Raw genomic sequence first — 27,810 nt, 5'->3', positions numbered from 1 at the left:
TGGAGGACAGCAGCAGGTTCGTGACAAATATGTAATGCAGGAAAGTGTGGACAGAGAGTGTCCACAGTACTTAACTACAATAGCAACTGTTGTTGGAAGGGAAAAAAGCAAAAGTACCTGAAGGATGATCAAGCTGTTTGTTGAGGTCTGCTGAGTGTCCAGAGTCCACAGCAGAGGGCGCTGTCTGCAAACACATATCAACACAGCAGCCTCAGATTCAGTAAGAAGTATTTATGTGAAGACCAGAGAACAAGTACTGGTGAAGAAAAGTTCAAACTGTGGAGTGAACTTGAAGTATTTCTCGATGTTTTAGGAATGATCACTGACATACAGATACATACAGAGTGACTGTCAACTTGTTGTGTAAACACGTGCAACAGTCTGATTGTACCTTGTTGGCGTTGTCATGATGGCTGGCATTGAGTTGGAGTCCATTTGGTGCGTTGTTGCTCTCCGTACTCTGTCCACTTCCAGCACTGCGGGTGCTGCCCACACTGCCAGTGCTCCCGACACTGTTTCTGTCTCCTGCTGCAAACAAAAACACAAAAATGAATTCCTGATGTGCCGGAGGGAGAGTTCATGTCAGCGGAGAGGGTCGGCGTCAGGCTGTAGGAAGCAGCAGATGTTCTTTGTCCAGACAGGGGCCTGTTTGGGGGGGGGCTGAGGGTCTAGGAGGGTGACGACGGGAGTGTCGATGGGAGTGACGGGCAGGATGCAAAAGAGCACAGCTGCAGCCATGAGGCCGACCATGTAAAACTGTAGCTCATGTAGCTGGGAGCAGGCGTGAAATACTTCATACATCACATATCTTATCTATTGTTATCTATTGTCTATTTCTGACAGCTGTCCCCCCCTTGTGGCAGCACTGAGGATAACAAATGCTCAGACCGCGAGTTCAGCCTGAAGCAGATGATACAGTGATCATACAGTGTTTGGACCCGACACACCAAGACAACCGCCCTTTATCCTCACCTGTCGATTTTATTGATTATTGATTGATTTATTTTAGCCTGCAGCTAGTGAGTTTCCCCAATAATACATGTCACAAAGTGATCTGAGATAATGTGAGACATAAGATGACGAGATGACTTGAGTGAAGTGACCTGAGATAATGTGGACTGCAATATCTGATGCAGGTGACTTGAGGTAACTGGATCACATTTAGCTAATAGCATTCACTTTCAGTGGTCTTGGTGTGTGGGGCCCTGATGCAGAGCGGTGAGCGGGGCAGTGATGCAGCTTCAGAACAGCCGGGCAGGAGAAGCTGTCGTCCGGACTCTTACCATGACATGAGTCCCTGAGAACCCAGATGTCCTCGAAGGGACATCCAGACTGAGACAGGTGGCTCGGAGACAAACCTATCAGACACAAAGACTCTAATGGACTTCTGTCAGGGGAAGTGACTGAGGAGCTGAGTAGTGTTACATGACAGATTAGACAAGAAAGGGTTTTTGTGGTTTCTGTGTGTGATGAGTGGACATGTAAAACAAAGGTCATTGAAGGTTATGGAGTTTATGTAAACTCCATTACTGAGTGCTAAACCTACATGTCTTTGCAAAATATTTGGATTTACAGGACAAGAAGAGATCTGGACTGCCCCATCAACTGGCTGGAAGAGTCTGGATGTTTTCTCTGAACTATCTCCGGGGCTCTTATAAGTACATGATGGAAATACTCAGAACACTCTGACTGATCATCACATCAACATGTCTCCACAAAGATCCTCAAAGTGAATCAGTGCTGCTGGTCCAACAGTGCCAGAGGCTTAAACCTTGCATGTGTGTGTCCTTGAGTGTGTGTATACCTGTGCTGGTAGTGAGGCCGTTGGCTAAAGGTAGCACCACATGGGTGGGGGGAGCATACAGTGTGTAGGAGTCATCAGTCTGAGGGGCGGAGCTGAGGCTGGAGGAGAGGGGGGCTCTGGACAGCAGCTGCTGGCGTTGGGTGGGCAGAGAGGCGTGCCGGGATAAGGTGCCCCCTACAGGGCGAGACGGGGAGGAGGAGGAAGGGGGAGGGAGGAGGAGGAGGAGGTTATCAAGCTGATGGTTAGAGGTGGATGTCAGTCATTATGGGGTATGGATGGAGAGATGGATGCAGGAGGGAAGAAAGAGGAGCATGGGATGGTCTGGATGCAGGCAGATTAGTTCTTAACTGAAGAGACAATAGAGGTCTGGACATCACCTATGAGAGGTGATCTCCATAAACGACGGGCTAAGAGGGATGACACTAGATGATCCTTAACTAAATACTAATTTGAACACAGAATATTTTTTATTGCATTTTTTTACTAAGGTGAATAAATAGAAACTGACCGTTCCTCCTGCTGATGACCTCCACGATGGATGGAGGGAAGAAGCCGACTCTGTCTGTCCCTCTCTGGTTGTCATGGATGTGGCCCTTCCAGCGTCCATCCATATGCTGCTCCATTACCTGCAGGGAATGAAAGGGGTCAGTGGAAGTCTTTGGTGCCTGATGTACAGAAGTAATAGACTATTTTAATTTTGAATTCCGTTTATTAAAATCTCACTGTGGTCTCTCTGTGGACAGAGAACACAGGGATCTGTATTTTTCCACTGTTTACACAAGAAGAGAATTCATTCAGTACAAATGTGTATGAGTACTAACACAAGCCTCAGCACGACCTGCATCATCATCATTATCAACACCTTCAGCTTTGCTCATCACTCTGATTCACTCACAGGAAGTCGGAAGCAAGACAGAACGTGTCTACGGTGAGTTCACTGTCTGTTGTAACAGCGGGACAGTTGAGTTTGATCTCTTTATGAACTCTGGTGATACATTTTTCCCGGGATAAAAAGAGGTGTGTGTGTGTGTGCTTGTAATGTGTTGGACTTGTCTCCACTTTGAGACTTTGATTATCAACAATGAATTCCCTTGTTCTCACATTAAAAGTAACACATGTATGACATAACTCAGATCCTTAATCTCTCTCCACCTTTGATAGTTTTCTGTCACCTTCTTCCAAATGAATCCTTTTTTCATGTCAGAATCAGAAAGACCTTCTCACCGTGATGACGTCACCAGCTCTGATGTTGAGGGCCGTGGGGTCGTGGAGGTTCCAGTAGTCCTTCAGAGCTCTGACCTGCAAAACGCCTGTCGCATCTGTCAACAGAAAAACTGAAGGTCACATTTATTTAATTAAAATGTCCAAAAATACAGTATATTGATATTTCCTAACATTCAGAGTTCATGAAATATAAATCAAATCAAACACAGTACAAACTACATTTTTCAGTTTCAGTTCAAGGACCAAAGTTTCTGTTAAAAACTGTCATAAAGGAGAATAAAAACACAGAGAGGCAGAGCTGGAAGTAAACACTGAGACATTTTTCTCTGATGAAAATAGAAGTTGAAATACACTGGACAGACTCTCAGCGACAATCCTGACTCATTCCTCCCAGACTGTGTGTACCCACAGAAAACTGACACGACACATCAATAATTAATCCACAGCGCGTGCCGGCTGAGCGTGTACGACTTATTCATCGCTCCTCTCTGCACCAGTAAACAAGACGGGAAAGTCTCCATCCATGTTTAAATCACTTCTTCAACACAGCCGCTCATTATTCCCTCAGTTTGTTCCCACAGGAACTTCAAACGGCTGCAGGATTACAGAGCGTGCACGCACTGCCAGCTCACTCACATACTGTATATACAGCTCTGCTAAATTTGAGGCTGAATCTGCTCTTTGAAGCTGTGAGAGCGGACAGATAAGACTTTAAAGTTACATAACCCTAAATTTAAACACAGCTGCTGTTTGAATTACAGCCTATAGAGGCAGGTGAACCTCAATGCATCAGCTGGCACTCAGAAGAGGTGAGGGCGAGTAAACTTTTCAGCACACAGACAAACGCATCAAAGTCATAACAAAACTTTAAAAAACTTGCCTCATTATTTCCTAAAATATGCTGGTATTTCTTTCCAAACTTTTGGATATGATAATGGGGGAAGATACTTCTGTGCCTCAGTGAGCTGAAAAGCAGCCCTGGTTGGAGATCCCAAGCAGCATCAATATCACACATAACCAGCTCAACATCAGCACAAAGCTGAATTAAGAGTTTCTGTCTATTCCCATTTGGATTGGATTAAAATCACAGGGAGACATATTCCCAGTGGCAACAAGATTTTTATCATTAAAACATTTCTACTTCCTCATTTCACACAACAACACGATTTTACTCTGAGTTTAAAAACGCATGAGCCAAGATCTTACAAATACCAGGACACGTCTCCAGACAGATTTAATCAGGCTTACAGGCACAAGTGAAGTGTCCCAAATTCCATTTTTATATTTTTTACATCCAAGTCACTCAGATCTGCTTTTACAGTGTGAATAAGACAAAACTATTTTTTTCATGTCACATCTGGGTCGCCTGCACTATCATTGGATTAAAACTGATATTAGGTCTGAACACTGAGGGTCAGGGTTTTGTTTTTTGTCATCTCTCAGTGTCCGATCATCACAGTAAGTTAAAAATAAGGGAGCAAACAACAGTGGATGGTGAGTGGAGAGACGGGGAAGTTTCTGACCTCGGAGAAGCTGCTTGATGTCCTTGCTGGCGTGCGAGGTGGTGAACTGGTTGACGATGTCCAGCGCTGTCTGGTTGTAGGTATTTCGGATGTTCACGTCCACTCCGGCCTGAACACACAACAACACACAACACTGACACCTCCTGTCGTCTGACATGAGCGTAGTTTGTCTCATCTGGGACATGTAAAAGCTAAGTCTCCAAATATGCAGTTTTCCCTGCAGGGTTTTGTTATAGAGTAATCTGATACATCAGCAATGAACTGAAATGTTGCTGCAGGGGTATGAAGGATAAAGTGCAACCTCTCTGTTAGTATTAGCTTTGACAACATTTTATCCAATCTGAACCCTGATACATTAGTATTGAATTTAGATAAAACAAACCACCATGCTAGTGTATATTCTGACATAAACTCACATCCAGCAGCAGTCGGACCACTTCGGTTTTGCCATACAGTGAAGCTTCGTGCAAAGCTGTTCCAGACTTGGTGGTCTTGTTGATGTCGATGCCGGCTTTCAGCAGCAGCCTGAAAGAAGCAGACACATCAGTCATGTCTGAATCCTCAGCAAGTCTTCATTTTGCATGTCAAATTGGTTTGTTTTACAATGCATAAAATAATAGTACATTCAAATACACAGCAGCAAGGATTTTAAAAAAACTCATCCTCTGTTGTACGTTGACCTCATTTCTCAGACTTATTTGTTCGTTATTATGCAGCAGGTTAAGGTAAGAGTCTAAAAAGCTGCCCGTTAGCTTCACCTGTGCACACACAGAAACACACACACACACACTATAACAGAGATGAAACACTGCTAAACTGGGTCACGGCAATGCTGTAGTGGATTTCACGTCTCTGCTGGGAATGTGAGGCATGAAGACAACTCAAAGAACACACACACATACACACAACCATGCACACAGCTCCAGAGTTCATGCTCCCACATCCCCATGCAAACGTGCCGGCTCAGTGGTTACAGACCACAAACCACAGGAGCCCTGCCCTCTGAGTCCAACATCTCTCCATCTCAACATCTTTTGCACTGTCTGCAGACAGATTTCTGCATTTAAACATCACAATATGAGTAAGTCAAACTAGTAAGGATGATAAATCTGAATCCTGGCCCAGTCATGTGTGTGTGTGATGAGTATGCATGTGATAAGGACTATCTCACCGTATGATGTCTTTATGTCCGTTGCGGGCAGCGAGGTGCAGAGGTGTGGTGAAGGCCGAGTCTGTTGGCTCCTTCCTCTCTCCTTCTAACAACCCCACCACCATGTTACTGCTCAGCAACAGCTGAGCCACCTGACGGAGGGGAGAAAAAGAGTCAAAAATGCTTTTTATAAGTCAAGATTTGAGCTCCAGGATCTTTGTCAGGGGTAAACGTCCCTCAGAGAATTATGATTTTTACCCAGAAAATTAATGTGGGGCACATATTAGGTCTTGAACCCTCTGAAAATATCTTGTAGGTGGAAAAACAAGCTCTGCAGAATTTAATACAAAGTTTGATTCCTCTCGTGGAGTTCGACTAAAGGTTCCCTCGAGGAAATTTCCAAAAGAGAGCAAACAAAATGGAGACAAAACTACAGCTACTGCCAAAAACAGAGACGCTGCAGGTGAGCATGAGGTAATACCTCCGTGACCCAAAACACTGTAACCGAATCCAGATGTTTGGCAGCAGACACTGTGAGTCACAGCTGGAGGTTCAGTTTTAGGCACTAATGTGTGTGTGTGTGTGTGTGTGTTTGTGTGTGTGTGTGTGTGTGCTGCAGCTACAACCTCACAACCTGCCATTGTTAGACAACTGCTCCTGTGTTTGTTTAACACATTCACAACATGAAAAAAACTGTTTTGTTGCACATCCAGCCCATCTCACTGAAGAACAGTGTTTAGTGTTAATGAAGAAATACGTTTTGTTTATGTAAAGACTGGAATCTTTAAGCCTCAGAGGTCTGCTTCTCTGCTGTAAAGGCAGGAGGAGGTCAACGGAAACACAGCAGCTGCTGTCGACACACCCTGACATCACTGAACAGCAGCTGAAGCCGAACTCGGACACACACACACATAGACATACACCACAAGCACACACACAGTTGTCTGTACTTCTATATTTGAGAGGACCCTCACTGAAATGATGCATTCTTTAAGGATGCATTCTTAAAGTTGGGCATACAAAGTGTCTGGCCCAGACAATAACAATAAAAAAATGACAACTTCAATCAATACACGAAACAAACTGCAAACCTACCTCTGCATATAAAAGCCCGGCCTTCACAACAACCTCAGGCAAACACCTGGAGGTCTGGCCAAAAGTGAAATGTCTGAACTTAAAATTGGTCCTCACAAACACAGACATACACGGTCACTCTAAAGATATCTCGCTGAAGTGTGGATCAGCTGCGGGGGGATCAGGCTTCACTTTCATGTCTCATTTAACAAACGTAGACACGTCAAACAAAGACGGCAGACGGACTAAGAGGATGGAAAGTAATGATGAAAGTAAAGAGGGCGGCAGCTCATTGTGTAGACATAATCTTCTTAGGCTGAGGGTTAGTAAATGTGAAATCATCGACCTTCTCTTTGAGCTAAATAATATTTTTCTACTTTTCTCTTTTTTATTAGAATTTTTATTATACATATTTTATATTTTCTTTATTTTTATGTAATGTATTTACTTCTTTATTGTTTTTTTTTTTTTTTAATTAATGTTCTCTTCTTTCTATTGTTCATAATAACACCCTTTCTCTTCACACATCCACAAAACCACATAAACCACAAACCAAGCTTACCTTGACTCGCCCAAACTCACAGGCCAGATCCAGAGGAGTCTTCTTGGCCTTGTTGAGCAGACAGGGGTTGGACTGATGCTGCAGCAGCATCTCCGACTGAAACAAACAGCAACAGATCATTTCACCAACCTAAACACTAACTGATGACATACGCCTTCCATCTACAAAAGTGTGGAAAACACAGCAGAGAATTGATTATTAGCCCCTATGTACACCGTACACAGGTCATTGTTACATCTACTTTTAATGTGTTTTCAGTGTCCAACAAGCAAATAAATTATAAAGGATGTGAATCTGACTCTTGACAAAACACCTGCAGAGCGAGGCGGCTTCTGGGAAGTAGCTCAAATTTCTCACAGCTGATCTTTATCCAGCATCTAGCAACTCTGCTAGAGGCCCATAGCTGAGCAAGGATACTGGATTTTTTCAACATCAAGGATCACTTCACTGCCACTTCTCAATAAATACAACAAACAGGCCCATCCTATAAACTAAGCTTTAATCAGATGTAAACAGACATTTAATCAGATGTTCAGATCAACAGTCAAATCTCTCTAAATACTCCGAGAGACTCCCCTCAGTGAAGGGTTACATATACAAACAGACACTGTGTTGGCTCACCTACATTCATCCTAATCCTGGCCTAAAAAATACTAGAGCGCTGTGTAACAACAGAAGGAGTCCCAGCCAAATCTGACCTCAGGATTAATAATAAAAAAAACTCTGCAGCTTTCATTTCATCAGTCAAAACATCCCCTCCTGCCTCTGCTCACATCTGTGCTGCTGAAGTACAAAATTCACAAACAGAGTCACTAATAATCACACCAAATCCACACCAAAGCCCCCCCATTGTTGACACCATCCGCATCACAAATCCAGTCATACCCAGCATTGCTCTTTTTCTCCTAAGTTAGATAATTAAGCTGAAACAACAAAACAATCATTAGACATAAGTTACATCTGTAAACTGATTCAAGTTTTTCCCACAAAAAAACACAGTTTCCCATTCATGATGATCAGTTTAACTGGACTTTATGATGGATTTTAACTTGATGCCTGTCTGCCTTTAAGCTTAAGTTGAATGAGACAGCTTAAAAATAGATGCTCAGTGGCTCAGCGACATTAAACAATATCATCTCCACAGCAAAAAACACTAAGTTCCCATTGCTGTGATACACGTTTACTATTTCTGTAACCTCAAACACAGAACTGTGAAAATACTTTAACCTGTCTATGATTCTACTGTGAATGTCCCGAAATGTGTCTTTCAAATACACTGTAAATATACTGCCAATCACTTCTGATCCTACATATAATAAGTGGCTGCACTTTTACACACAAACACTTTTGTGTTAAACCCAAACACTGAACTCTGAATCTTCTGTTTGGTGTCACTCTTCAAATAAAACATGAAGAGTCTGATGTAATATTACAATCCAGAGACAATGTTCTTTTGAAGCTGCAGTAGTTTGAAAACTGACTCGAATTTCTGTCTTTAGGCTGCAAGAGTTTCTAACTCTTAAATGAGCAAGTTCTAGAGACCCTAAAATATAGATAAATAATTCATCTAATCACGTTATTCACAAGACTATTACCTGTGTAAAAACATACACTTTTTTGAAATGCATCATGGCTGCCAGTAGATGGTCTTTTCTGCAGTCTGATCTTATTGGCAGCACCTGGGCATCAGGTTTAGTGCAGACCAGCATCAACACTACAACTATTTAAAGATGTTGCTTCCAGCTTTTTATTTGCAGCACAATTCTTTAGATAGGTAACAAAACTGTTGACTCACCACTTCATAATGTCCATACTGAGCAGCCAAGTGTAGAGGGATGTGTCCATCCAGGGAGACTCCGTTAACAGAAGCTCCAGAGCGAAGCAGCATCAGTACAGACTCAGATTTCCCCTGCCAGGCGGCATAATGCAAAGGTCGCATTCCTGCAAGTGTCAGAAAATAACATACAAAGTGTAATATTCTGAGAACCAGCTAATTAGTCCCTAACACTGTACACACATGTCATGTGGCCTGCGTCGATGTCTACAGTTTCAGTTTTCACACTAACCGTTGCTGTCCTTGATGTCCACGCTGGCCTGAGCCTCCAGCAGTGCAGACAGCAGCTCTGTGGTCCCTGTGAGAGCAGCATGGTGCAGGGCGGAAAACCTAACAGACATCGAGCAAAGAGAAGGAATTAGATTCCTTAATTTGAATCCTCATCCTAACTGTGCTGTGAAAAAACAAACACCTCTTGTTTAGGGAACTGGAGCATCTCAGTATTATGAGCAGATAGTTGCAGCTGTAATGCTAATGCTAATGCTAGGTGAGCAGGCCAAAGAGATCGGAAGCAGCTGTTTAAACACAAGAGATGTCATCTGTAACCATGGTAAATGTACACAACGATGGTGACAGCTGGAGCTGAATTGAGGGACAAAAACACCTTTTACCATTTTGACGGTCATGTATGTACATCAAGCTGACAAATCTCATCAGTAAAACGAGGCTGCAACATCAGAGAAGTTATCAATAATTCTTTTTTCCAGATAAAGCAGGATCAGCCTTTTCTGGCATATTGTAGTAAACAAACCTTTACACATTACACATGCATTGTCTGTACTGTCTACTCTCGCGTGTTAGATGCCAAACACTCTAATTGTCTTTGCATGTCTGAATAAAGTCTGACACAAAGGCATCCTTTTAACAGCTTGACAAAACAACATATGTTACATATTCCATGAAAAGGGCTTCAGATCCCTGCTGTTTACTGTTGATTGTAACCCACCACCCAGCTGGATTCGGTCCCACTCAGCAGCACTAAAACACACCACATCACTGGCTTCATTCAGTCTGCCAGATGAAATGAGAGTATAAATACAACAAATAAAAGAATCCCTTTCAAACATGCCAGAGTGGTGAACCAGAAGTCAGCTGTTATACAGATTGTAGAGACATTAGACACTCACCCCTCCTCTTCCTGTCTATAACTTTAAAAAAAAAAACATCTTATCCTTTAATTTAAGTTTATTAATGTGTTTTTATTATTTTTAAGACAGCAACAAACCTGCTATTGCATAACCTAGCCTAATTTTCTGTTACATGTTCAACCAATAATGTGTGTCTGGATGTAGGCAGCAGATCATTGTGTTCTTAGACCTGCAGATATACTGGTCAAATACAACACCTGGAAACACATCTGTCACCCCCTCTTCACTAAAACACTGCTTACAGACCTGATTTATTTTGTTATGAGGACAAAATGCAGCACATGGGTGTCAGATTTTATACAGAACAGCATTTTAAAAGGGTTTTTATGACTGAGGCTGCTGATGATGAGGAAGAGTAGAATAAGAATAAGGTTTTAAAACCATTTATTTAGTTTTCTGCCTTTTCTTGATAATAAACCCATAACAAGCAACACAGCCATCAGATCTACCCATCCTCCCCTCCACCAAGTGACGCAGTCACAAGGGGAAATAAAGCTACAGGCTACATGTCATCTGTAAATAAACCAGGCAGAGACATTACAGGAGCTCTGCAGAGGAGAAAAGAAAGAAATGAATAAAGACAGAGAGGGGAGGGCTTTTAGTGCTGCTCTGCCTTCCTTTCCTTCTGTTGCATAATGTGAGTGATGGCATTCATGTGGGCACAGTACCAGACAGGGCCAAGGGCAACTCTAACATTAATGGAGGGGTTACTGAGTAAAGCCACAAAGAGCAGGAGGGAAAGAAGAAAGCATTCTGCCAACACAAAGACTTTAACATCAGGAATCAGGACTGTAAACTTCACCATATCTGACATAATGAATTCACCTGAACAGGAAGTCTGAAAGGCTGCTAATGAAGATTCTCACATGCAGACATATTAGCAGAGGATAACAGGCTGAGCAGACAATCAGAAGTGGAGGATTTTCCAGTTTATTTTGAATTCCGTCTTCACAAAAGTGATAAAATGATGCATTATGTCACAAATGACAGTACTGTATACTGAATCTGGGATTTGGACAAAAAAGCCGTTTCCAAGTGTTTTTAAAAATTCAGAAAGCCACTTTTTAGGTTTATTTCACCCTCCCTGTTCTCAGTTTGACTAGTTCAATGGGGGCCCGTGGGCCACCATGCAGACTGGGACTGAGCCTCAACACTGAAAGAAGCTGTCAGGACAGAGTGATAATCCCTCCTGTGCCCTGACCATCAGCCCTGTTCACCTGACGGTCCTTAAATCTGCTGAAAGCTGCAGGTCTTTTCCTCTACCTCCCCCCTCCTCTCTGTGGGAGAGCGAGGCCCTCTGTGACCTCACTACTCATCACCACTCATGGTCAATAAGGAGAGTTTGGGAGGGGGGCTGAGAGAGAGGGAGAGTGGTGACCCTCTCCACAGAGACCCTGATCTCCCCTCCTCCCTCCTTCCCTCATCCTCCTCACTGCTGGTGTCATCCGTGCACACTGGAATGCACTGGGGTGTATCAAATACAACAAAATCCTAGCACACACACAGACACACACCGATGCTCAGACAGAGAGGGAGAGTTACAGATGGCATTCCTGCTGATAGTGTCACATTCCTGCAGAGGCCCCTCCAATCACACAGCTCTAAATCTTCCCCTGACTACAGTCTATCTGCAGGACTTGACTGATGAGTAACAGCAATATCTGAATTAGATTTGATCCTCTTACGCACCACAAAATTCCATTAAGCAGCGTCATATTTTTTCAAAAGTTCTAGTCAAGTTTCAGTCCTTCACCTGCATTTATTCCACCCACTAATACCTACACCTTAAAAGCCTTTCAATGAAATAGACAAAACAAGGATATCTAACCGGCCACAGTTTTTTTTTCCCTTAATAAAGAATACATCATTCTAACTACTGCAGTGCTTACACTGGATTACAGAGATATCCTGTATCCTCATGCCACAGCTGTACCCTGAACCTAATAATACCATTAACAAGAGCTGATGAGCACATTCACTTTCATTTCTAGAACTAGTTTCAACTCCATAAGGTACATTTTTTATGGTAAAAATCAATCAACATTCTAATTGCATTTTTGTAACAGTTTAATGTGGTCATGCATATTCATTCATCAAATTATCCATCAGCTGACACAACACTGAAGGCCTCTGAATGACCTGTTAGAGAACGGATGGTGAACAGCTGACTCTCAGTGCAGTGCAATTCCCCTCCAGTAAACACACCTCTTCTATTTAGTTTTCTCAGTGTAAGCTGATAAAAACAAGATGGGGACATTTACAGTGTGTTCACATCTTTGGTGTAAATTTTCCATCCTCCTTTTACGAGAAAAAAAACATTAGTTTTTCTGTGGTGTCAGTGTTACTCAGAACATTTACAATCAGTGCTTTATGAGAGCAGGTTGAGACAAGCTGCAGTAATTCTGCAGTAAGAATTGGTGAAGACCACACAGATCTCTACACGTGAGAATCAGAAATGCAGCGCCTGGGTGGAAATGAAAGTGAAGCTAAACATGAGCACGCTCCATGGGCAGCACACAGGACACTGGCTGAGCATGTGGGGTTAAGTGTCTTGCTCTAGGAAATATATCCAACTGGAAAAAGCAAGTACAGGTATGGTTTCCTCATCGCTACACACACACACACTTTCATCTAGTTCACTCAAGTAGAGCCAAGCTATGATTCATATATGTCATTTTTAAAAATGACATACATTTCCATTGTAGCATGATGTTGTGGCATACACAAAAAAATCAACCAGATTCAAAATGGCACATTGTAGTGAGTGAGTAAACTAAAACCACAGTTGTGGCAGCTGGTGTGGTGGATTCAGCTGTGGACCCCATGTGACACTACATTTTGAGCTCTGTAACCTATAAAAACAATAGTATAACAGACTCGAGGATGAAAACACAACTTAAAACATTGTGTCTGATGTATTGGTGAAAAAAAACAAAACAAAAACCACAATATGACCCCACAAGCCTCCCCCGGTTCTCATCCCTCCTCAGCTGTGTGCAGGCCACTGGCACCTCAGGTCTCTCCGACAGGACAAAAGGCCAGAGCTCCCGCCATCATGGCAATTCACAGGGACCCATTCCAGCTCCGCTCTCCATAGAAACACATCCAAACACGGAGCCAACGGGCCGCCGGAGACGACAGCACAGACTCAAATACTAATTTGTCTCACAGGGATGCAGAAAAGAGGCCTCCTTTTATACCCTGTGTGTGTTTGTTTCTCACACACACAGCCTGGATGGCAAACACACACACACCCTGGCATGCACGTCAATAAAGACAAATAATCTCGGTGATGAATGGCCGACCTTCACAAACACTAACACGCCTTTGATAACTGTGATTTGTGTTTAAAGTCGAGCCATCCTGAGGTCACTTTCACTTCGCAGGGGCAGACTGCATGTCTGTGGATACACCTGAAGAGGAGGGGCACATCATCACTTAGGGTGTAATTAATCTCCAGCAGAGGGATAGGCGCTGAAAACTTGGCGAAATCCAAAACAATTGGAGCCAGGAGGAAAGTATGTCAGCTTTTGTTCAGACAGAGTTTTGGCGAGGACAGCTGAATGCCTTTCTGTTTCATTAAACATAACCTCCGGCTCCGCTCTTCCTCTGCGGATCCATTCTCAATGTTACCAATTTTTATTTGTTCAGAGTTTCCCTCTTTCTGTCAACAAGCTGCTCAACAAAAGGCATCCTCCAGAGAGTTTAATCAGGACATGAATAAAACAATTAGAAAACACTCAGAGCTCCGACCTCAGCAGTCTGCTGCACAAATTTGAGTTTAGTCTGCATTCAAAGATACATCTCAGAAGAAAGCATGTATGTATGCAGACATGTCTGTATATGAACAGTTAGGTTGTGTACTTTTTAGCATGTCGTAAACTTGTAAAAGTCTTTAGTCGTCAGTTGTTAGCGCTTACTCTGCATTTTTAGGTGTGTCACAGCAACTGCTTTTAGGCTGACTGTATCAACATGACCCAACATCAATAAGCTGCTGACATGACGGATGGACACCCAGGGATTGTGGGAAGTTGTGTGTTGTGTTTAGATGCAGCAGCATGATTAGCGCTGCAGAGGTGGAGCTTTGTCTGAGCTCCTGTGCCCGCCGAGCCGCCAGCGGCGCTGATGAATAATGAAAACCTCTTCCTGCTTGAGATCCGCATCCCCACGGAGGCCATTAGTCCCAACACACACACACACACACAATTCAGACATGCTAATGCTGTTGTGCCAGGGTTTGACAGAGTGCATCGCTGCTACAGTGTGTGTCAGACTTGCAAAATAGTTTCATCACAACTTTCCAGTCGACCTCCATCTACTAAGGAACTTATCATAAAGTTGATCATGTGAGTGTAGTCAGAAACTGTACTTATATTATAAAAACACAGTAACAACACATCTAAGCAAAAATATCCCAAACTATCCCTATTCCAGCATGTTAATGTGTGGAGTTTTCTGTTTAAATCACTCTGAACTGAGTCCCTTTACAGGTTTCACAGTATTATTTATGATCTTTCCTTAATGGGCCCATTCGTCCTCTTCTCAGACAATCCAGAATCAAATATCAGCTCTGAGACTTTAACCTTTCATGGACTGAGCTGTCAGCGCTACATTAAATCATCCAGGCTCTTTGTAAACACCTCCATCTTATTGACCATAGTCCACCCCTTTGCACTCTGATCTTTGACCCCACCAGGTCTCCCCCTCTGCCCTCTGAGAAGCAAACAATGGAATCAGACACTTGCCAGTGCCTCAGGACTGATGCGGTGGTCTGCAGCCTCTCTGACTCTCTGCCTGTCGTCTCTCTTTGAGCTTTTGTTGCAACAACAGTGTCAACTTAAAGCTGAAAAGGCCCCGAATGCAGTTTTATGAACTGATGGGTTCTGAGACACTTTCTGTTTCATTGCTGAGTGTAAAGGAGGGACAGGCATGTCTGAAGTGTTTTTTTTAAAGTGACAGATTTGTTGCAATGATTGCTCAGTGTGAGAGAAGCCAAATCACACTGTGTCAACACTACACATGTCAATGTGAATAAGCTGTTGAATGGGAACTTGCACCACATTTGACACAACAGAAATAAAGCAGAACATCCATTTTAATCCCAGCATGGCAGCCCTTCCACTTTTGCTATTTGGAAAGCTCAAGTTTTGATATCATACCAACAGCTGGTGGAAAAGAAAACAAACAGCTGATGAGACATTTATATAAAAAAAATACATTGGAGTCTGGAAGGAGACAGCTGACAAGAAACATCAGTGAGATGTTAAAAACTTTTAACAAAGAGAATTATTGATGAAGACAAACTAAACTTTATTCATGCATTTCTTCTTCAAGGCTAACAAGCTTTGAAGGTGGAAAAAGAGCCGGTCAGTGTTTAAGTGGCTGATAAGGTGTCTGAGGATGAACACACTGCAGCAGCAGAGGCTCAAGGTTCAAACACAGAAGCCACAAACAAGCTCTGGATGAAGTTTTGACTCCACATGCAAACTCAACCTCACTTAATCTGCTGAGTCGACAGAGCAGCAGCAGCAGCAGGAGTTATTGCAGAGTGGAAACATTTTTATAGATGCAGTGAGAGCAGGGTAATGACTGGACACAAGAGTACAACCCTCTCACTGTGAGAAATCGGTCCAGAAAATGTCTTTTATAGTATTGACTTCATCACTTACCCGTCTGAGTCCTGGTAGTTCACATTCAGCCTCTTGGTGGAGCCCAGAAGCTCTGAAAAACACACAAAAACACCACAGGATATTAATATGGCACCATCATGTGATACTACAGTGATGGCTTAAAGTGAGGATATCCCCTGAGAGTACAGTCTTAAAGCAACACTTTTAAAATAGCTTTGGCTGTAGCTCTTAGCAAAGACAGATCAATAAAAGACACAGGACACAGACAAAGCAAACCCACCAATACGACTAATGCAGAAGTATGCTAGAGACTTGCTAACAAATCTTCAATCATCAGCAGCCACAGGATCACAACAACAGCATCCTGGTCCCCTGCAGTAGGAAATGCATGTGTTTGTGTTTACCCTGCAGACGCCCTGCAGGATGATGGGCCAACACAGAGAGCTACGGAGACAGCAAGACACCGTTTCTCTGCCAGACTGGAGACTCCAGGTCCCCTCAGGCTCCTGCACATCCAGCCAGTCTGAGGGAGGAGATGTCTGGGTGCTTCCTGTGGAGAGTTTGTTCAGAGGGCAGCGACACCTGATCATAAAGCCTCCTGTGTCTCTGCTGGGCCTCCTGACGAAGCTTCATTAGCTCCCAACCAGGATATGACCTCCTCAGCTGGGTCAGAAGATGGTCTGCTGCCGAAGGATGAAAACTTAGCAGCTCTTTGATCTGCTGCCAGACAAAAACTCCCTGCTCCTCACTGGGACTGGAAGACAAACTTGTTTCCGACTTCGTCCAATGAGATGCCCGGCAGCTCTTCCTCTTCACCGCAGACTCATTTTGACTTGCACTCACTGGAATGTTGTGACATTCAAACTTTTAAACTGGTCAGTTCCCCTGACAGTCTGTGCTCTGTTTGGTACAGTGCTGTCCTGGGCTGTGTCTAATCAGCATGTCATTAGAATGCCACGGTCACTGACTCTGTTCTGTAAGTCAGAAAGCTGCATTCACTCACTCGGCCTTTTTCCACCAAGGTCCTGCTGCTGCTTCTGAGTCATCAGACAATCAGGGTTCTGTGCAGAGTCACAGGACATCATGTAAATCAGTTTAACATCTACTAACCCAGTTACTGACAGGTTACTACAGCAGCCTGGTTTCTCTAATCAGGGATCACAGAAAGATTCAATTTGAAACTTTAACAAACTCCTTGTCACATAGATGTCGAGCTCACCAGAAATTTTACAGACACTGATCCTGAATTTTCTCCCTCCTGAACATAAAACACACAGTCATTAGAGGGTCTGTGATGCTGCTGCTGTTTACTAACAGGGGTCAAGAAGGTCAAAGGTCATCCAGCAGAGGCTTCACAAAAAGAGATCCACCCACCACCTGGGGAAAGCAGACAGAGCAGCACAGTCTTCAAAGATGGCGCCATAAGAGAGTCTGTTGCTTTAACATCTCCTGACCCCTCCCCTCCAAAACTAACCTCCACTAATGCCTCCTCTCCCAACTGCCCCACCCACACACCCACCACCCCAACAATAAGAGCGTTTGAAGTATGGAAGATCTCGGGGAAACACAGCAGGCTTCCCCTCTGGGGATCACAGCACTGCTTTGATAATGACCTGGATTTTATAATTAATGGGAATAAATCAGCACATGAACCAAGACAAAAATTGAGAAGCCAGACTCACACTGAACACACAAGGAGGAAGTCGACGCTGCCTCCTCAAGGGGCTGCAGTGTTGCATTGCATATAAGAGGGAAAATGAGAATGTGTGAATGTGAAAACTCCGAGTCTCAAACTACCCGGCAGCAGCGTCTCATGCTCAGCGGCACCGACTGTCAGGAGCTCATATCAACTCATTAATTCATGTTAATTCAGTCTGTAACTTAACTTTAACTTACATTTCAGGCAACACATCCTCCTATTACACTTTCGTTTATATCAGTGATAATTTTAGCTGATGATGAAATGAATGTTTTCGAATCAGCACTTTCAGTATATGGATCAAGTGTCAGATTTAGTAGCTACAGCTGTTAGATTGGTGTCAGTTTAATACAGGGTGTGACGCTTATTTTTATAAATAATTTAATAAATTCTGAAAATGTTCAGAAAGGAGAATCACAAAATACAGTTCGATGTCTTCACCACCGGCCATGTTTGTCCGAAACCTGCTGGTAACTGCGGTTCTGCTTAAACTGGATTACGTCATTTAAATGTGGAGACTTTATGCCGTCAGATAATGTCCGAATAAATAAATGAAGAAAATCCATCAGCAGAATTTTCATTTGGTCTGTAATTGAGTGTTTAATGTTAATGAGGCTAATCTTATGCCTAACCCCAGTGGGAAACAGTAACCAGTGAATGCTAAATACTGTAGCCACTGGTCAGCTTAAAGCTATCATCATCTGCTGCACATTTGTCCAAAGTTATTTTTAATGCTGTTTATGGAGAGAGGTGGAATGGCCCGGAGCAGAGCTGCAGCCTCTTCCAGGCTTCTTTTTATAATTTCGGCTGAAAGTTTGAAGACCCGTGGATCTGATGCCACAAGAATGCACCCACAGGAGGAGGAGGTTTTTTAGCCAGTCTGCAAATTTGAGAGGTCTCGTTTGGGATCGGGCTAACGGAGCAGAGTCTCAGGCTGGAAGAGAATCTGTTGTAAAAAAAAAAAAAAAAAAAAAATCACCTGACTAAAATTAGCCAACCGCTGCAAGTATTGAAACTATGATTATACGTCTGCAGGCAACGCCTCACAAATCTTTTTTGTTGAATTTAAGACAAAGTAATGTGGCAGCCCGTCATTTTCTCTCCCAGAGTACAGACCGAGCACCAGCTCTGCACTAAATCTTTTTTTTTTTCCTTTCAAGAATGCTGGACATCCTCCAAACCCACCACAACAGACTTTAGTCAGAAAGTGTTCCCTGGAACACAGCAACTCCTTCCACTTTAGATTTATATTGCAGATTACATCTTGTAGTCTAAATATAAACACCCCTTCAGCCACAAAGAACTAGTCAAGCCTTCATCTGGTTAATAAAGCAGGGCTGAATTCTCATTGAGTTTACAACTCCATACACAGGGACAGCGGGTCACATGATGCCACTGAGAGCACAGACAGTCAATACACGACCAAAAGTAACACCCGAATATCGGTCAGTCAGTTATGTAATGTTCATTTTAGACCTGTCTCACCTTGTTTTTCACTAACTCCATCTTTTTAGCGTGCAGGATGGGATTTTTTTATTCCAGATACTAACATTAAGAAGAGACAACCTGGATGGTGGAGTTCCAACTCTCTGGCTCAGTGTGCTTGTCTAGTCATCAAATAACACCCTAATTTTCACAAAAAGTTACTGCTACACGAGCCATTTGTCCAAAGAAAAAAGCCCCTTCCTGTTCATGAACTCCTCGTTTTTTAACTGCCCTTCTCATCACACTGCAGCGTTTGATAGCATCACTTACTGTCAGTGTTTCTGTTTGAAGCAGCAGGTCTGTTTGAAGCTTCACAAGTCTTGGAGGGAAAACCTGGGCACCAATCAGCACCTCCTCCCCTCCCTTCCCCTCGCCTTCCCAGAGCCTGGCACAGGAACACAGGAAACTCTGCAAGTGTTTGTCCAAAGCAGGAGTGGGACGTGTCTGCCTCTTATCTGCTGACTGAATGAGGACAGTGATGGCAGTTGCAGCACAGAGATGAAGACTTCTTGTATCTTATCTGCGCTCTGAAGGGACGCGGAGACGGGGAGGTTTGTCCCTTCAGCCTGTCCTTTGACTCAAGAGGAAAAAACGAGCAGCCGCTCGAACCCCACAAAGAGTCAAACTGCACCACAATCACACAGACGGGTTTATTCAGTTTACTGTAGCTCTGCACAAGATAACATAGAGAGAACAGTTTAATGTTTGTCTGCTGGATCTGGTTGAACAAGACTTCGATAAGTTTGTTTCTTCTTTGTTTTTATAAACTCTTGTTTTCATGCGAGTGTATAATTCTGTATTTTGTAGATGTTTTTGATAAAGCAGATACCAATATTTTTCATAAGGACAATGAGCCCATTCACGGTGAGTTTCTGCTCATTGTTGCTTGTTTTTCCTTCTGTTTCCTAAATGGTAGAGACCAAAAACAGAGCTAAACATGGGGAAAAGTCACAATAGAATTATATCTATAAATTTCTTCTGTTTTCTGATGTTTTTGTTTATTCTCTGTAATTTTATATTCTAATGACAGAATTCTAAAACATGGCAGTTTTTATTTATATTTAAAAGTGTGCACTAAATTGAAAAAAACACCTGTGCAGTGTTTTATGCTGCTTTTACTTTGGATTGATTCCTTATATTTAGAGAACATTGCATTTATAAACAGAAGAAAGAGTGTAAGGAAGCGAGTGCAGGACATGCTAAAGTGTGTAAAAGTGTGTGGTGGAGGCCTTGAGATGTAACCTGACCATGACTTGAGGAAGAGAAGGGGGGGTTGTGTTGTGTTGATGGAGGCTCTCGAGGCGTGGAGCAGCTCTCAGGAACAAAGCCAGGACTCAAAGCTGGGCCCCTTCTACACTTCCTTTCCCAACACCATTGTTCCACAGAGCAGCAGGCTGCAGCATTGTGTCGGCTCAGACCTCACCCCGAGGGAAACAACAAAATCACAGAGCAACACTGAGAGACACAGAGCAAAACGTACAAACCTCCTCTCACTTTCCTTTAGCTCCTTTCCTCTCAGATGAGCTTTTAAAGAAGACCCTAAGTTCAATCAGGGTAAAAATGAGGCTGAGATAACTGTCAAAAACACCAGCGAAGAAGAACTTTCCACACAAGCAGCAACAGCTACAAACCTGGACTGTTGAACACATACAGGTGCTGAGTCCTCACAGGATGAACTACACATGGTACAAATGCTCCTTTCAGGCCAAACTGAAACTGACACAACTTATTGAGCCAACGTAACAATATTTGTAAATCACTCCAGAACATTTATTTCTGTTCCACACAGGCAGCTGATCCCCCCTCCCGCTGCTTTACAGATACGTCTATCGCAGACAAGAACAGCCTGATAACACAGACGTCACGCTCACAACAGCGCCGATGAGAAGGGCCTGCATCACCAACGCTTGCTCAACCTGAACCTCCGACCTGATGCTCTGCAGGCATGTCGGGAATGTAAACAGCATTCACACCACACATCAACAAACTAAATCTTACAGTAAACCAGAGTTTAAGACTGAGATGAAGTTAAACTGTGATGTCTTGCCAGATTTTAAACCAAGAAGGAAACACAGGATGGCCCAACAACGATCAGACCTTTCAAGCATGCCAGGAAAATCCATTTTCAAAAAACAAACAAGAGATTAAATGCAGATAAATTAATTCAGAAGAAGCTTCCTCTGGAAACCTTTTAATATTAAAGAGAAAACTTAATAATTTCTCAAAAGAATGTGTTCAGTAGCTTGAACATGACACTCAGCAGAAGCAGAAGAACAACTAGGGATTTATGTTCCTTGTAAAGGTGTACAATAAAGTTCTGAGTCCAAACCAAACACGCTCTCCAGCTTTTACATCCACATGAGACATGGCTCTGGTTTTCCTCTTAGAATGGGAAAATGAGCTTCTCAGCTCGCAGTGAGGATCCAGCTGAGAGCTGATAAATCAGAGATTTTGGCAGGTTTCACGCCTCAGTCTGTCACAGAGCCATTAGGTGATCTGTCATGTCTGGCAGGCTGTGTGTTTTAAATGCACACTGCATGTGTGTGTTCAGGTAATATTCATTTTTACTGTTTAAAACCTGATTTAAATCATGCCAAACTATGACAAAAACGCCATATTTCTTGTCAGAAAGTAGAAAAGCCCTGATATAAATTTAAGACTGACTGATGAAACCAATAAGAGTCAATAAGACTACAGGTCAGCAGTTCTATTGTTGTGAGTCTGTACGTGTTTCATATCCTCTGCATGCGTGGAGCAGTAACCAGGCCTGTCACTCACACTTTCTAATGGACACATACGAGATGACACAGTGGTGAGAAAGCCCAGGAGAGGGACTTTGATCCATGGTCCAGCCTGACAGAACTGAGCAGCTGCAGGGTAGAACAGCAGAGCAACCCCCCCCCCCCCGAGGACAGCCAGCTTCATGCTAACCACTCGAGCTGCACACCAGAGACCACAGAGCTCAGTGTCCAGGGTCAGAGCAGTCAACAAAAGAGTCAGTCAGAGAAAAACAGAAATAAGTCTTTCCTGCTGTTTCATGACTATATAAAAACATAATTAAAGCGTAAAACAGGAGCTCCAAAAACAGCTGGGATGTGTTAGGTAGATGCTGGACATACAATTGAGAAAACACAATGTCCAAAAATCTGAATCAGAGTTGGAGACTTTGTTGAAGCAGTTTTTACTAAAAGATGACAAAGCTAAACCAAAAGCAAGGAGAGAGTGTTCTATTCTGGGTAAGAACGTGGGAAACTAAACGGGAAACATCTGTGTGATCATCACAGTTCTGATCAGAACCCCGGCTGGTTTACTGGAAGAAGATGAAGCAAAGCACTAATCATGACTTTCGTAGATATTATCTGGTTAGTTGTCTGTTATCACAGCTTCCAAGAGCTCAAAGCGATGTCTTGTTTTGTCCAGCTGGTGGTGATGGTGCTAATTTGCTCTCTAAAACTGTGTTTATTCCAACCACACGTAACACCGAACACCTGACAAGTGTGACAGCACAAATCAATAAAAGAGAATCTGTATCTGGTGATCTGCATGTTATTTATTTTTCCCTCTGAGCGCACTGAGCGGTCTGAAGTATGTTTTGGTTGCTATTTGCCAAGAGGCCAGAGTCAACATGAGAGCCTAATGAGGAAGCCGAGATGGTTTTCTGTGTGTTGATCCAGCTGGAAGCTGCTGACAGCCGCCTCTTTCTCACTCTTCTGTGGAAATGCTGATCGAGACCCTTCAGGCCTCCACGCTGTCCAAGACCGCCTGACAGCAGGGGACAGCACGGGGAGACAGACGTCCTCATGAATATATCTGACTGCAGGGCCCGACCTAATGCCAGCTAATGGACAGTAGACGGTGTAGTGGCAGCTGCCTGAGCCGGGCTGGTGTGTGCTCAGTCACGTATGGGCAGATAATACCCACATTTTAACAGCAGCGTGTTAATAAGTGACTTGTTTTCTCAGCACGTTCAGACTCTGGCTGGAACATGAGTGAAGAAAATCTGTTCTGAAAGCTCCTGATGAATGAATGGATCAGACATGCTTCAGCACAACTCTCTCTCTCACTCTCTCTCTTTTTTAAATGATTCATGTAACAACAGATTAAACGGCCTGACACACTCACCCTGCAGGTTTTAAACACAGTTACTGTGCATCAGCACTGCTGAGAGGTGCCAACCAAAAGGGCTGGGCAATATTAATCATTTTAATAACGTATGCAATGTCATCTCTACCTTTTCTATCAGTACCAACACTTTAAGGTTCCAATATTTGCTTGTAATATGGCCTAGAACCTCTTCTTTTTCTCTTCTCCTTTTTTCTTTTTTTCTTGGAATGTTCTGTGAAAATGGTACGTGAAATTGTAAGGGAATCTGAGCTGCCATTATTTACAGACTGAGCTTAACCAGAACAGGATGTAACATCATATTAAAGGATCACACATCCTTCACTGAGTAATAATGAGATCAAATCATAGATTGTGGGTGGCACAGTGGTGCACTGGTTCGAATCTGAACCTGTGCAGGGCTGCACGTGCTCCCTGTGCCTGCGTGGGTTTTCTCCAGGTACTCTGGTATCATCCCACATAACAAGGATGTGCATGTTAAGGTAACAGAGGACTTTAAATTCTCTCTATAGTGTGAGAGTGACTGGTCGTTTGTTCCTCTGATACACACTGAGGACCTGTCCAGGGTATAACCTGCCTCACCCCCACTGACAGGTGGACAGGTGCCAGCCTCTATAATAACTTGTCCTCTTCACACTGCTTTCAAACTCTCCCATTTCTCAAACTGATTAAGCATCCACAGGAAGAAACAATCTATCTCCCTGCAAAGCCTTTTAACTATTGTTTTCTCAGTGAAGTGGTCCAGGGTGGAGTCAGATGTGTGTGTTGTGTGTTCCCCTTCCCATCTGAACCTAAAACAAGAAATGGCTCAGCACTCCACACATATTGTTCAGGGGGATGTGAGCTCAGCTCCACACCCATTCCTCTGCTCATAAAGGACTCTTCCTTTCAGACAAACCTCCATCTTTCTGAATAGCCGTAGAATCAGAACCCCTCCTCCTCCTCCCTCTCCTCCTCTTCCTCATCCACCTCTCCCAGCCTGCTACATGTTTGCCTGTTGGGAGGTCAGCGTGGGTGTGGCAGATCAAGCCTCCACTTACAGTAAAATACCAAAGACAACTTTTTATTTCCGCAAATGTTCATTTCAACAGTAAAAATGACAAATATTCTCCATGTCTAAATGTGTGATTTTCTTAAAAGTTCACAGTCTGCACCACCTTTAACATGAAATAACAGGACAGCGTTACTGAAGTGCTATGTTCTTTATGTCATGTACCAGTCACAAAGACAAAAGTAGCAGATTTAAACAAAACCACTTTAAATACACTTTATAAAACTGCCTGAAAATCCAGGCACTGGGAGCTGCTCCACCATAAAGAGAGAAAATAAGTAGGCATGTCACATAAATTCTCCTTGTTGCTGCACTGTTCAGTATCATGTGTTGCCAAATGTGCTAAATGTCACAACAACTTGCCCAACAAGTCTGAAAGAAACACACAATGAAAGACACAATTTTTATATAATTATGAATCATGCTTTCCAATTAAGGATCATTAACTTAAAATCATTAACAAAAACAAGAAGTCGCCAAAAACAAGTATCTCAAGAGAAGGGATCAACAGGTAAAAGGAGATCTAGTAACCTAATATAAAAGTGACATAATCTAATTAAATGAATATAAATAAATATAAAATAAATCTAATTAAAATGACCTACATGTGAGAATGAAACCTCCTGTTTTCTGCACTGTAGCACCACATCTCCATGAAACCTTTGAGCCTCTGAGTGAAGCTCTGTTTGAAGTTGCCTTAAACTCTTCCTGGGAAAAGTGCAACAAGAGTCTGCTGGCTGTGCTGCCACGGTCGCCGTTCTCTCTTTGTGGTCAGGCAGCAAACTCTCCGCACTCTGAATTTCACTGGAGTCAAATTCCAGCTTGAGAAAGGGGATCGAAGGTATTGCTATGGGGTTCACATACCAGAACCATGACATCACCGCCTCTATTCTTCCCTCTGCATTCAAACACACTCTGCTGCTCCAACAATGGCTGGCACACATACAACTCAGGGGATTCAGGGGAAGGAGAAAAATAAGTAAAACTTTTTAGCTCTGAGTTCACAGCTGAGCCAGGCGTCATCCTGAGCCCGATGGGCCTCAAACTGCACCGATCTCAGAGCATTTTTATCAGTTTTTCAGTGCTGAAGCAAGCAGATCAGGAAAGTCACATACTTATATATGCACATGCCAAGACGTCTGAGTGAAAACAAACCCTTTTTAGCATCTTGCCACAGTTCTGACCGAAATGAGTGTGCTGTGAATTCCTCTCATACTCAGTGGTGAGAAATGGTCGTCTTCCAAAGACAGGCAAATCAAAAGTCATAAGTACGGCATGAGACCAGTCCTCAACAGCAGAGAATCTGAGAAAGAAAGTAGTTTCATCTCTGTACGTGGAGAAGATCACACACAAAAAACAAACATCAATGACATGCATTCTGGGGTCACTAACATAACTGCAGGTACAGGAGGTGTCAGGATGGAGCACGACTAAATTCACTACCAGTTTACTATATTGGGGGAAGACAATAAAGTCTTTTATATTGTAATTAAATATTCATGAAATGATTTCCGTGAGCAGCCATGTAAGAACCTGGATGTGCAGCATTGCTACAAAGATCACTGAGTGAAATATCATCCATTACTTATGTGAGCACATAAGGCTGGTTCAAAATCGGCCAAGTTTCTGTTTTAAGTTCCATCTAGTCTTACATGAAGACATTTAAAAACACTCTGCTTGGAATAAAAAATTGCATTTTGTGTGGTTTTCCTACATGAATGATTAGTTAACTGTTTTTATTAAAAGGAGAACAAATCCTTTGTGGAAAGGCTGCGACCTCAAAGACCCATTACTGCATGTGTTTATGGCCTGACAGCACGTGGAAGACTTGAAAAGATGCATGCAGCTTTATTCTATGGGAAGAAAGAGTCACGTCTGTGCGTCACATCCCAGTCACTCAGTCATGTGACTTCAGAGCTGCTCAGATAAAAAGCACGGATTCAGCTTGAAAGTGACAAAAGAGAAAACCAACCAAGAAGAGAGCCTGGTGCTGCATTACATAACGCACCAAATAAAGAAAAACTCCAGCAGCCATAACTCTGCACACACACCCGTCCAACTACACAACACACACGAGATATAGCCTCAAACTACATTCATTAGGGTCTAGTTTTCATTTCAAAGCCTCCATAAAAACTGAAGAGAGAACCATTACAGTGTTTCCTGCGCCGCTGCCATGAGCACGCTCACAGGCAGGTTATTTTGGAAGACACCGGCCTAATTACATTGGAGAAGGTGTTTATGTGAAAAACAAGGAGACAGATAAGGCTCAGCATCAGTTCAGGAGCAGTTCAGCAGACATCCCAGAGGCTGATGGGACTGAAAATGGATTTAAAAATTCTACACGGGTTAATTAGTTAAGTACAAAACCAGAGAAGTCAGCAACAACAGGCCAAATGTTCTCAGAGGGAAGAATGCGTGGTCCTACTTTTTGGCGCTTATTAATATTTGCTGCAGGTGCTGGAGGAGAGCCGTTAAGAATTAAGAATTAGGGTAAAATTTGACGTCATATTATGCATAACCTTGTGTAGGATATGAATGAGGGGGCATACACTTTACATGGTGCCTTTATTAAACACACCACAGCTGGTTACAAACCTCCAGAATCACAATCACAGCTACTGTCCATTAGCTTCAGAAGAAGCTGGAGATGCACCTTCTCTAGTTTCTGTCCACCACAGCAACATAACACAAAATGTTGTTGGGTCAGGGGTAATGCAAAAGTTGTTAAGAGAGAGAGAGAGAGCTTTGTTCTGACCTGTCATTAGAAATGGCAACACTAAGTCCTCGTTTTTACTTTTTAACTGAGAAACAGAAAAAGTTGCTCACTGAACGTCAACACTTCTCCCTCACAGATGAAGAACCAGTTTTAGTTTTTCTTTGAGGTCTATATTTAAAGACAAAAATATCAAAGCAACGCCTCTGTCAGTTTCTTATCCATCTCTTTCCCTCAACGTCACACTCAGGATAAAACCCCTGACAGCCAGAGATCCTGAGGGGCCCCTCGGCCCCAGCACACACAAGAGCTTTGTTTTCCTTTCCAGAGGTATGACATACTGACGTTAAAGGCTATAGGCAACCTGTCTCTTCGGTTGGCCAATTAAACATTTAGCACACTAACAGCAGAGTTGACAGGCAAACACCACCAACTCAAACACACAGGCAGAATTTCACGCACTGTCTGAAAGTTTTTAACACTTTCTCTCAAATTTGTCTCGTCTGGAGAAGAGTGGAAATCCCCCCTCATTATCCCCTTGGTTTATAGTCTGGCATTTTGTGACCAGAGGCTGGACGTAGAGCCATTGGAGTCCCACTAAACTTCTTCATGAAGAAGCGAGGGACTCTCTGAACAAACAGTCGTCTGTGTTTGCTTGACCTTGCTTCAGAGTAGAGTAGGAAACGTGTGAATGGAACAGGGAGGATGAGAACCTCTGAGTTCCAGGGATGACTCACTCATTCCCTATCTGTCAGCAGGAAGACGTTTGTCAGCAAGAGATTTCTACG

General features: G+C 43.0%; 1 protein-coding gene across 8 annotated transcripts in view; it reads right to left on the bottom strand.

The window, feature by feature from the left end:
- LOC114440015 (caskin-2-like) overlaps positions 1–27,810 on the bottom strand; it is a 40,133-nt gene that overhangs the window by 5,420 nt on the left and 6,903 nt on the right. For 2 of the 8 annotated variants that reach the window (XM_028412247.1, XM_028412248.1), the window contains exons 3-15: positions 15,989–16,040; positions 9,404–9,501; positions 9,133–9,278; positions 7,338–7,433; positions 5,723–5,853; positions 4,968–5,076; positions 4,552–4,660; positions 3,029–3,138; positions 2,313–2,430; positions 1,805–1,978; positions 1,284–1,358; positions 392–528; positions 118–184 (exon numbers count right to left, since the gene is read on the bottom strand). In XM_028412247.1, coding sequence (XP_028268048.1) covers positions 118–184; positions 392–528; positions 1,284–1,358; positions 1,805–1,978; positions 2,313–2,430; positions 3,029–3,138; positions 4,552–4,660; positions 4,968–5,076; positions 5,723–5,853; positions 7,338–7,433; positions 9,133–9,278; positions 9,404–9,501; positions 15,989–16,040 — 1,422 coding nt within the window. The remainder of the gene's footprint in view (positions 1–117; positions 185–391; positions 529–1,283; positions 1,359–1,804; positions 1,979–2,312; positions 2,431–3,028; positions 3,139–4,551; positions 4,661–4,967; positions 5,077–5,722; positions 5,854–7,337; positions 7,434–9,132; positions 9,279–9,403; positions 9,502–15,988; positions 16,041–27,810) is intronic. The other 6 variants (XM_028412249.1, XM_028412250.1, XM_028412251.1 and 3 more) reach the window with 6 other exon arrangements.

The sequence above is a fragment of the Parambassis ranga genome, chromosome 8 (genome assembly GCF_900634625.1).
Source record: "Parambassis ranga chromosome 8, fParRan2.1, whole genome shotgun sequence".
Classification (NCBI taxonomy): Eukaryota; Metazoa; Chordata; class Actinopteri; family Ambassidae; genus Parambassis; species Parambassis ranga.
The sequence above is the reverse complement of the archived record's forward strand: the minus strand, read 5'-3'. Positions and strand labels throughout refer to the sequence as shown.